An 11033-nucleotide genomic window follows, 5' to 3' on the forward strand; every position below is an offset into this window, starting at 1 on the left:
GCCAGTTAAGAAATCCTCATATGCACTCAATAAATGGGAGCATGAGGAGAACAACTCACATCAACATCTGAATTTCGTGGGGATGGGCTACGAGACGCAGCAGCCCGACCTCGTGGAGAAGCACTTCGAGGGGTTGGAGACCCACCATCACGGCTGCGTCTATCAGGGCTTTCACCTTTCACAGGGGAATTCTTACGGGGGGAATAACTCCTTCGAGGTTCCAGGCTCCGCCGAGGGGAGGGACTGAAATATCACCAAGACCATTAAAAAGATATAGTAACAGCAAGAAGACAAAGCTATCAGCTTAAAATTGACAACAATGCACTAATAAGCAAAGATGTAAACCTATCCCTAGATCGGCTGCTACTTCGCCGCTCATCATCATAACGGCTTCTACCACGTCCTCTGGAGTAATCAGGACTGGCACTGCGACTCCTGCTCCTTCTACGATAATCTCTGTCCTTTGCACGGTACCTGTCACGGTCTGACCTGTCCCTGTCCCTGCTTCTGCTCCTACTTCTCTTCCTAGAGTCCCTATCTCTAGAGTCATCTCGGTACCTGAAGACATTAATTAATAGGTTCCACACCAGGAAACAATAAAACAACACGGTGACAACATGCTCAATCACAAGCATATACCACCAACAAAAACCCTCTCCACCACAAAATTTTGCAACTAGAGATTAAACCAGAACAGAAACAGCTAATTTGACATTAAAGTGCAGAAACATATTTTACTAGAGAAAATTTCAAAGGGTAAAAAACCATGAAGTGCTATTGTAACAAGAAAAAAACAGTAGATCATAGGGAAAAGAAAAGCATAAAAGGCATAATTTTGTAGAGAGCAAGCTGATGACAGCAGAACCTATCAATTGCAAGAGGTTCTTGGGATCGAAATGCATATAGGTGCTAAGGGACATTCTAGTTACCTCAGAATTCAGAGGTCAGAACAGCTACCGTACTATAATAATCTTGGGAAACTATATTTATAAAACTAATCAATAACTCACTTAAAAAAAGAAAAGAAAGCGCAAAAAAAGATACCTTCTCCGAGGGCTGCGACTTCTGGACCTGTGCCTTGATTTTGAAGGCGTTTCAATAATCCTTCCCTTATGACTGATACAGAAATAGAGAGGCAATTCAGAATCCAAGGAACTATAAGCATAGCAGCTACAATTAAAAAATCAACACAGCAGTTATCATAACAAACAATTCATGACCCGGAACTTACATCCTCTCAGCCTTGGGCCCATATTTTGCAAACTGAACTGTTATTTCGCGACCATCAACAACCCTCCCTGAAAAAAAAAAAAAAAGCAAAAACCTTAAAAAATCTAATACGCTCAACCAGATAAAAATGTAAATAAAGAGGAAAAGGGAGTATACCATCTAGCCTGTCCACTGCCTTCTGAGCTTCATCAGCGTATTTGTACCGCACAAATGCAAAGCCCCTCGATTCCCCAGTTCTAAACAACCAAGAACAACAACTTTAAGGAAAAAAAGAAAAAAAACAGGAGAGAGGATTGTGAAGAAGGTGACAATAATAACAACCTTCGATCTCTAGGGATGAAGATGTCGACAACCTTGCCGTACTTGTCGAATAGCGGAAACAGATCATCAGCAGTAGTACCTGATAACATAAACCAAATCATACATCATACACACATAAGCAGACGGAGACAATGAGAGGCAGGGAGGTAGTGGGGCTTACGGAAGGTGATGTTGAGGACGAGAAGAGAGTATGTGTCGGCGATGTCTGGAGGGCCAGACCTGCCGAAGTGAGACATCTTTTGCAGATAGAGTTAGGGTTTGCGGTTCAGAAAGAGATTGAGAGAACTTTCTTGAAGAAAATCTTGCTGGGGTTGTTCATATAGTAGATTCATCGCCTTATTTAGTCCTTGTACTTTTGTGATTATCTTGGTATGGTACCTTTACTATTTTTCGTTGAATTATGTAGTCAGTGTACTCGCGAAGCTCTTTTAATTTGGCCAAAAGTAAGGGTGATAATTCGAAAAACAAATTGTTATTTCAAAATATTTCTTTCATTATTCGAATTGGCAAGATAGTTTTTATTTTTATTTTTTAATTATATTTTTTCATAATTATACTTCAAAAAATCCATGCTAAACCCAGCCCAATTTAATTTTAGCTTCATCATAAATTAATTAATGAAATAGTTATAATATGTATGGGAAAGTCTGTAACTTTGCTGATGTTATTTTTAATATATTTTTTATCATTATTTTTTTAAAATTATTTTTATTAAAAAAATATTTAATTTAATTTTATTATAAAATTAGTGTGATTTGCAAATTTGTTCATGTAACTTAGATTACCCGAGTTGTTTATGTTATTTGTTTGGTGTGGTTTTATTATTATTTTATTTTTATTTTATTTTTTTATAATTTATATTTTTATAAATAATTTAAAAATAATTTTTAAAAAAATCATATTATTAAATTTTATAAAGTATCAAAAATTAAAGAACGTGGAAAAATTATTGCTCGCTTAACACTCATTTCAATGTAGATTATAATCATGATGTATATTGTTTTGCTTTTTTTTTTTCAATATGTTTTTGTTGATTTCATCTTTTAAAATTAAGGATGTTGAGAATTTAACTCTATAATTTATTTATTTTATTTTGTATTTATATAAGGTTGGCATGGTTTATAGATCTGACAGGGTAACTTAAACTATCCCAGTTTATAATTTTTGCGGGTTATTTTTTTAATTGAACTTGATTTTTTTTATAGTCCATTTTTTCCCATGCAATTAAAAAATAATTTCAAGAAAAAATCATGTTATTAAACTTTATAAAGTAATAAAAATTAAAAAGTGTGAAGAAATTATTGTTTACTCACACATATCGCATTATGAATAACAATAGTAATCCACAAAGTTTTACTTTCTATTTTTTTCTTTATGTTTTTGTTTTGGAATTTTTATTATGATTTTTTTTTATTTTTTCTTATTAATTTCATCTTTTAATATTGGTATAATTGAAAATTTGATTTTATATTTTTATTTGTTTTTTGTCTTTTAATTATTTTTTATTTTTTTTATTTTATCTTTTAATATTAAATTGTTGAGAAATAGTCTGCATCGTAGATTTTTGTTTGTATTCTATAAGGATAATTGTCTTAAGTAAGTGTCTATTTTTAGATTAGGACTCAATCTGGCAAGCATTTATTTTTATTACATGATTAAATAAAAAAATTTATAAAAAAAGTTATTCAACCCAATAGAATTAATGACTCCCATTATGGAGGAAACAAGATCGATCTAATGTATTGTTATTTAAATATTTTATAAAAAAAATTGTTATCTTAAAGTTTTTTTAAAGTTAATTCATGTTTTTATTGATTATTAAGGTATATTTGAATCTATAAAATTGATCAATTTAAATTGAAGTAACTTTTACATTATTTAATTAAAAACTTAAATTATATAAAAAGCTAAATTGAAAATTTTCAAAATTAATCCATGTAATCAAGTTTAATAATATAATTAAAAAATTATTTATGCTCTTGATTTTTTTTAATTTAAAAAATAACTGACTTAAACCATGATAAAGTGTAAGTTAATATACCACTATACTTTATTTCATGAGTTGAACAAGAATGTATTTGGTATTGCGATAGCTGTTGTGATTGTGATTTGAAAAAAAATATTTTATAAAAGTATTTTTTGTTGAGATTGGTTTGAAAAAATACGTGTTTTGTTAAAACTGTGATTGAAATTGAGGTTAAACAAAAAGTAATTTAATGTGTTTGATTAAGCATGTTTTTGAAATTAATGTTATAAAATAATTTTTAAAAATCTATATTAATATTGATGGTTTTTAATTTAAATATTATAGATTTAACTATTATTATTAAACCATGAAATAAATAATATTTTATATAAAATATTTTTTATTATTTCATTAAACCATCTACAATTTCATTATGTATAAAATTCATCCGATAAGAACTATATTTTCTATAATTTTATAAGTGTGTAATAAAATTAGATAAAATATTATCATGTATAAATTTGATATTACAATGCGAGTAAATTTAATTCACTATATATTAATTTTTTGATAAAAAATATTGTTCATATTATAATATGAATGAATTTAATTCATTCTAAATTATTTTTTTAAAAGAAATATTAAAAAATTTAATATACTGAAAAAAATTAAAATTATTCACATGAACAATGCAATTCATTTGTGAATAATACAAAGAATCAAAATAAATGGCAATGTTCAACAAACAATACAATTATTTTATACTGTGCAAATAAATAATCCATTAATAAATACTGTTTATATTAATTATACTATTCAGTGAATAGTATAATTAACATGAATAGTGCGGGGAAATTTTTTTTTTCTTTTGAAACACAAAAGTAACGTAGAATCTATAAACAGAAAATCTCATTTTATATTTACTAAATGATTAAAATCTATAGATCCAGGAAGAAGAAAATAGCTAAAATAACCTTACACATAAAAACGTGGGAAGCCTTGATTCACTCGATACGATCATTCTCTCTCCCTCCCATAATCTCTCATCACTCAAAACTCTCTCTTTTTTATGCTTTCTTTAACTAGAAAACGAAGAATTGAACACTTAAACAGAGTCAGATACTCGTAAATGGAATCATCATATTAAATTCCATGACAGGTAACATGGTATGGAAGCTTCATTTATTGTCTTTTTAATTAAAAACCTTCTCTCTTGATTTTATTATATGGATATGTTCTTTATTTAAAAAAAATGAGTGGAGAGATTATGAACCACAAGGTTATTGGGTTGATTTTGATAGATTTTAATGATTATGACTGGTAAAGTTCAAAGCTTTGGATTGATTTTTTTTTTTTTGTAGATCTTGATTTGCTATTTGCAGGTTTGAGGTCACAGTTTGACATTCATTCTGGTGTTTTTAGGGGGGAGTGGATGCTAAAGTTTGGATTTTTGGATCAATTATTTTTATTGGGGTTTACAAAAGTTCAGGGGGTAAGAGATTGCATGTTGCTGATATGCAATTTCCTTTATGATTTGTAGAGAATTTGATGTTCCATGGGGAGTTTCTGGTGCATTTTAATCAGTGTTTGGTATAGATCACACCTTGAAGTCATAATATTTTCCAGATTCTGCTGGATTTTGCAGTAAATGATTACGAAGATGGAGGGTCAAACAACTTTTTCTGATGGGTGTTTTAGCGTCTGAGGTATTATAATAGTATTTATAGTTATTATATAAAAAACAAATTTAGAAAAAATATTTTTAGTTATGAATATTTTTATTAAATTATTAAAACAAATATTTAAAATATTTAGTTAAAATAATAATTAAAATTAATATTGGTAATATAGATGGAATCAGGATTATATAAAAAAGTTGCCGGAAACACATACCTAATAACTCTTCAACGAATTTAGTCGGGGGGGGTGATGGGATTAGAGGAGGATGAGGAATACAATCGCAGTTGCTGTGAAGATAAAAAGGTGTAGAAATGGATTGAAGAAATGGCCAAGGAAAAGCTCAAAGAAGATCCTAATGAAGTTTTAGAGATTTTTTTGGAAGAAAGCGTAGTTGTTATTATTTTTTAAATATTTTTTTATTAAAATATATGTTAATAATGTTTTTTATTTTTTAAAAATTATTTTTGTTATCAATACATTAAAATGTTTTGAAAATATTAAAAATATATTAATTTAAAATTAATAAAAAAATAAAAAAAATTAATATTTTTAAAATATAGAAACAATCAATTCCTCGCTGACGATGCTTTTCAAGGGGACGTGAATTGTTGAAGATTGGGAATTTGGTTTTGGATTCTCGAGTGGTGAACAAAGAGCTGGAGCGTCATGATTTTGGCAGCAGGTGACATTTGTTATCCTTACAGAAAATATGCATGCTTACATCCAAATCTACAGTAATTATTGGCTTTTAAATTACCCAGTACATATAAAAAACATGGTTTTTCTATTTAATGGATTTTCGTTGTTCATATGAGTAGTAGTGGTGGCTTTTTATTTCCCATTCTTTTTTTCATTTTTATTTTTGTCTTTTTTTTATCAATTTCATCACTTGTTATTTGCTTGATTTTATATTCGTAAATTATTTCGTTTTATTTTCTAAAAAATTATCATAGTTTTTAATCGCTTGATTTTATATTCGTAAATTATCTCATTTTGTTTTCTAAAAAATTATCATAGTTTTTAATAAATATTTAAATGTTTGATTTGTTCTTATTTATAATAGATTTTACAAATATTTATTTTTGTTATTGTATAATCAAATATAAAATAGTTTTTTTGAAAACAAAGTTTTTAAACTCAATGGGTTCCAACACCTAGATTATATATTTAATGAATTAAGTCGCAAAATCCGAATATATCTAATATGTTAGCATTTCAATATTTATTTTTTAAAAAGTTCATTTTGATTTGTTTTAAATATATACCATGTTTTTTATTGATTGTTTAGTTTGCTTTTGAATCTATTAGATTTAGTGGGTAACGTCAAGACAACTCACACAATTTAATTTTAAACCTCTGTTAAATAAGAAATCAGGTGGAAAAGTTTAAAGGTTGATCTATGTTAAGTTTAATAATAATGTTAAATAGTTCGTTGACAAAGCGAAAACAAGAATGCTGATTTGAATAACATAAACATTGATAATAATTTAATGTCTCAAAGATTTAATGGTTTCACTGTTGGGGCATAGTATTATATCAAAAGCCATATTTGATGGGCACAATGCTAGTATTCTTATACTTTCCATTGTTAATCTTAAGGGATAAAAGGAGGCTAAGTTAGCTAAAAGATGATTATTGGTTTGAGAACACACGATGTCTTTATTTTTTTAAGATAAAAAAGGTTAAGCAAATATTTCGAGCCAATATTTGAGTATCAAATGTTTTATTTTTTTAAGGTAAAAAAAGGTAAAGCAAATATTTCAAGCCAAGTATCAAATGTTTTATTTTTTTAAGGTAAAAAAAGGTAAAGCAAATATTTCAAGCCAAGTATCAAATGTTTTATTTTTTTAAGGTAAAAAAAGGTAAAGCAAATATTTCAAGCCAAGTATCAAATGTTTTATTTTTTTAAGGTAAAAAAAGGTAAAGCAAATATTTCAAGCCAAGTATCAAATGTTTTATTTTTTTAAGGTAAAAAAAGGTAAAGCAAATATTTCAAGCCAATGTTTGAGAATGTTTCAGTATCAAATACTACAATGCTTAAGTAATCCATGTCATGCTTTTAGTAAAAGTTCGAGTGATCTTTGATAAAAGGATACTTGTACCTAAAACTAACATACATGGATAACACAGAATATATAGTGCGTGAGATAACCTTCTCTAATAAACTTTATGAAATAGCATTGTAGCTTTAAGAGTAAAGTTGTCACATGAAAATGGGGATTATTGATAAAATAATAATAATTTTAGATATTTATTTAATCTTGCTAGGTACGAGTACTTTTCTTTTAGTATTCAAAACTCCTTGCATGTTATGATACTTAGGCTGGAGAGTGTAAGAAAAATTATTATCTTGACCCTTACCTTAAATGTGATTTACTAAAATGTCTTTTTGGATGAGAATGATGGATTGTGGTCTCTCTCTCTCTTTTTATTGCATTTTTCTTCTTTCACCCTTTAATATTTAATTGATTTTAAATTTATCTTTATAAATTATTTTGATTTGTTTTTTGTGAGGTTAATGCAGTCTCAAACAAATATCTTGACATTTAATTGATGCTTAGTTTTATGAGTATATTTTTGTTGTCTTATAAATAAGTAAAGATTCTATTTAAAAAGCAAAGTTATTAAAACTCGTGGAGTCCATCACTTGGATCGTGAATTTAGCAAGTTAAGCATGAAACCTGGGTCGATCTAATATGTCGATATCTTACTATTAAAATATAGGTTCATCTTAAATTTTTTTAAACTCAAACCATGTTTTCTATCAATCTTATGGCTTGTCTTTGTACCACCAAGTTGACCGAGTTACATTAAGGCAACTTTTATAAGGTTTAATTTTAAATCTACACGTGTCGACTCTTAATTTTTTTTCTTTAATTTTAAAGCAGGGCAGACAACATATTACTTACCCTAATTTTTTTAAAAATAATAAAAGCAAACGACATGTCATATGCCTTTCTAGTTTTGACCATCATATGGTGGTTGGGACATTCATATGATGTAAATAAATCAATAAAACAACCTAAAAAATCACTAGAAACACAAATACAAGGAAACAAATCTCTTCTCAGACTTGAAATCTCTCTGTTTTTTTTAACAATTTTATAGGGAAAAAACATCTCAATTGAAACCCCATATCAAATGGAGCCCATTAACACTAAAATTTATCATTTTAGTGGTGAAAGTTGCTGTAAATTGAGATTTTTATTTATTTATTACTGGAATCTAACTATCCTCTCTTCTTTCTCGTACGAGAAATTGATAAATAAATAAAAATTAAATTTTGTATTGTAATTGAATTTATAAAATTATAAGGGACTAAAAAGTTATAATTCAGAAAGAAAGAGATTAAATTGTACTTTTGATATGATTTTTGAAACCACCCTTTCCCTCTTTGTTTTACATCTTGGTCCCTTTTGTTTTGTTGTTTTCCCTCCTTAACAATTTTTGATAAAAACTAGGCATGTATTTAGGCATAAAAGGAAGTAATGAAAAACAAATTAATCATGGATTTAATTGAAAAAAACCCTATATATACCATCTATTGTTATATTAAAAATTTCACATCTTTTAGAGTTTCTTATAATTATTTTTGTATTTAATATTTATTATCAATAAATTTTTTAAATAAAACTTTAGCTTAATTTTAATGATGTTTAAATAAAAATTCAAGGGAGAAATAAGTTTTATAAATTATTAGTTAACATATGTGCAAATCAAAGTAATATGAAATACTATTTTTTTAAAAAAAATATTGCATTAAAAGAGAGTTGCTATATAAATAATTGGCCCTTGATCAATCCTTTGCATCAAATACGCTTAGCACAACTCAACTTTGAGTATTTGGACTTCGCCTCCCCTGACTTTATCAAGTTTTAAGTTTAGCTAATGATTCATTTCAATACTCAAAACTTCACTCAACCCACTTGCAATTTTATATTTTAAATAAATATTTAAAAAATTAAAAATGATTTTTAAAATAAAAATAATATCATAATTGTTTTTTAAAAATAAAATCACTTTTTGGGTTACCTTTTCATCAAATAAAAAACAATTAGGATGCAAAGAATCATTGTATAATTTTGATGATTATTGTATTTCTCTTTCTATGTTAATGTCTTATTGTTAAATTTCATTAGGTATTGTTTCTTTTCTATTGTTATTGTCTTATTTGTAAGTTTGTAGTTAATATATTTTATTTTTTTCAATTGTGAAACCAAAAATGATCTTTTCATCAAATATAAAAAAGATTTAAGATGACATGGAAATTGTTATTGTATGATTTTGTTAATGTTATTGTATCTCTCTTTCTATTTAATGTCTTATAATATTGGTTTAATGTTTAGAAGTTGAAAATCTATGAAAAAAAACATGAAATTAAAATGGTTGAAGGTTATTTGCTGCCAAATTTCATTTGTTATTGTCTGTTTATTGAATTATTATTGTTTTCTATTTAAAAGTTTTTACTTCATGTGTTTTTTTAATTAAAATAAGGAAAATAACAAGTTATGGAGTTTTCTGTAACTTTTATAAAATATTTAAAAATACTATATTATTTATTTAAAGCATGTTATTCTCATTTTATGTAATTAAAACAAGGAAAAATATAGGTGTTATTATCAAATTTCATTCATTACTGTCTATCTATAGAATTATTATTGTTTTTTTGTTGTTTTAAGGGTTGCTACTTCATTTATTTTCTTTCGAATTAAAACAAGAAAAATAAAAAGTTATGAGATTCTCTATCACCATTATAAAATATTTAACAATCTAGCACCGTTTTTTTTTTAAATTTTATATTTATTTTGTGTAACTAAAATAAGAAAAAATACAATCTTTATTGTCAACTTTCATCCTTTACTGTTTGTTTTCTAAATTGTTATTGTTTAAGACTTTTTAATTCATGTATTTTATTTTTTTCAATTAAAAAAAAACAGGTTATGAGGTGCTCTATCACTATTATAAAATATTTAGTAATATAATACTATTTATCTGAAATATCTTATAATTGTATAAGGAATTGGTTATCTTATGCAAATTTTACATCATGTGTAGGAAAATTCAAGTCAATTTAGGAGCTATTAATTTGCTGAAAAATAGTTTTTTTTAGAAAATAGTTTTTTTAAAAAATAATTTTTTAAAAAGTTAATTATTTTTTGTTATTAAGTGTTATTATGAAAAATAAGTTGGAAAATAATTTATAGTGTTTGGTTATATCATGAAAAATTAACTGAAAAATAATGAGAAAAAATTTTACAAATTAAAAAGTTGAATGAAAATAAGATTGAAAAAATTTAATTTTATAAATTATTTTAAATAAAATAAATAACAATCAAAATAATAGAGATCAAATCTAGCAGATAAAAAATTAAAAGGTAATTAAAATAAAATAATAACAATTATTATTTCAAAAATTATTTTAAATAAAAAAAATAAAAATGATAAATAACAGATTTTAATTAAAAAATAATAAGATAAAAAAATAATAATTATACAAATAAAAAGCAAAGTTTATATAAAAATCAATCCAAATTAAATTTTAAAAGTTAAAGTTAAAAAAATTTAAAATAAAATATTAAACAATTAAAATTTTGAGAATTAAATTTGTTAATTATTAAATAATATAATATTTTTTAATATTTTTTGATTAATTTTTTTTAATAATAAATAAATATAAAAAAGTTTAAAAATAATTTTCCACCAAGAAAAAAAGCCTATGTCGCTTGGATTCGATAGGGTCACTTTTGACCCCGGATGACCAGATTTTTAAGTGAAACCGACTGATGGATCCCCGGGCGACATGTAGAAACCATCGGAAAAAAAGAAAGTGAAAAAA

General features: G+C 26.0%; 1 protein-coding gene across 2 annotated transcripts; it reads right to left on the reverse strand.

The window, feature by feature from the left end:
* Positions 1 to 11: 11 nt before the first annotated feature.
* LOC105111349 (serine/arginine-rich splicing factor SC35-like) lies at positions 12 to 1854 on the reverse strand. Of its 2 annotated transcripts, none has more exons than XM_011006674.1 (7): positions 1712 to 1854; positions 1552 to 1630; positions 1387 to 1466; positions 1232 to 1298; positions 1045 to 1116; positions 346 to 540; positions 12 to 243 (listed from the first exon to the last, which is right to left on the reverse strand). In XM_011006674.1, the coding sequence occupies exons 1-7, from the start codon at positions 1785 to 1787 to the stop codon at positions 27 to 29; spliced, it is 786 nt and encodes a 261-aa protein (XP_011004976.1). In that variant the 5' UTR covers positions 1788 to 1854; the 3' UTR covers positions 12 to 26. The 2 variants fall into 2 exon arrangements, with proteins under 2 accessions (XP_011004976.1, XP_011004975.1); XM_011006673.1 differs by having other exon boundaries at positions 346 to 558; positions 1712 to 1853.
* Positions 1855 to 11033: the final 9179 nt, after the last annotated feature.

Source organism: Populus euphratica, unplaced genomic scaffold (assembly GCF_000495115.2).
Source record: "Populus euphratica unplaced genomic scaffold, PopEup_1.0 scaffold533.1, whole genome shotgun sequence".
In the NCBI taxonomy this organism is placed as follows: domain Eukaryota; kingdom Viridiplantae; phylum Streptophyta; class Magnoliopsida; order Malpighiales; family Salicaceae; genus Populus; species Populus euphratica.

What these genes read in the sequence shown, in the direction of transcription:
- LOC105111349 (XM_011006673.1), bottom strand. Translation starts at nt 1,787, where the DNA reads ATGTCTCACTTCGGCAGGTCTGGCCCTCCAGACATCGCCGACACATAC. An exon ending in CGTCCTCAACATCACCTTCC is followed by an intron (nt 1,631 to 1,711) that starts GTAAGCCCCACT and finishes TTATGTTATCAG; the next exon opens with GTACTACTGCTGATGATCTG. An exon ending in GGGCCCAAGGCTGAGAGGAT is followed by an intron (nt 1,117 to 1,231) that starts GTAAGTTCCGGG and finishes TTTCTGTATCAG; the next exon opens with TCATAAGGGAAGGATTATTG.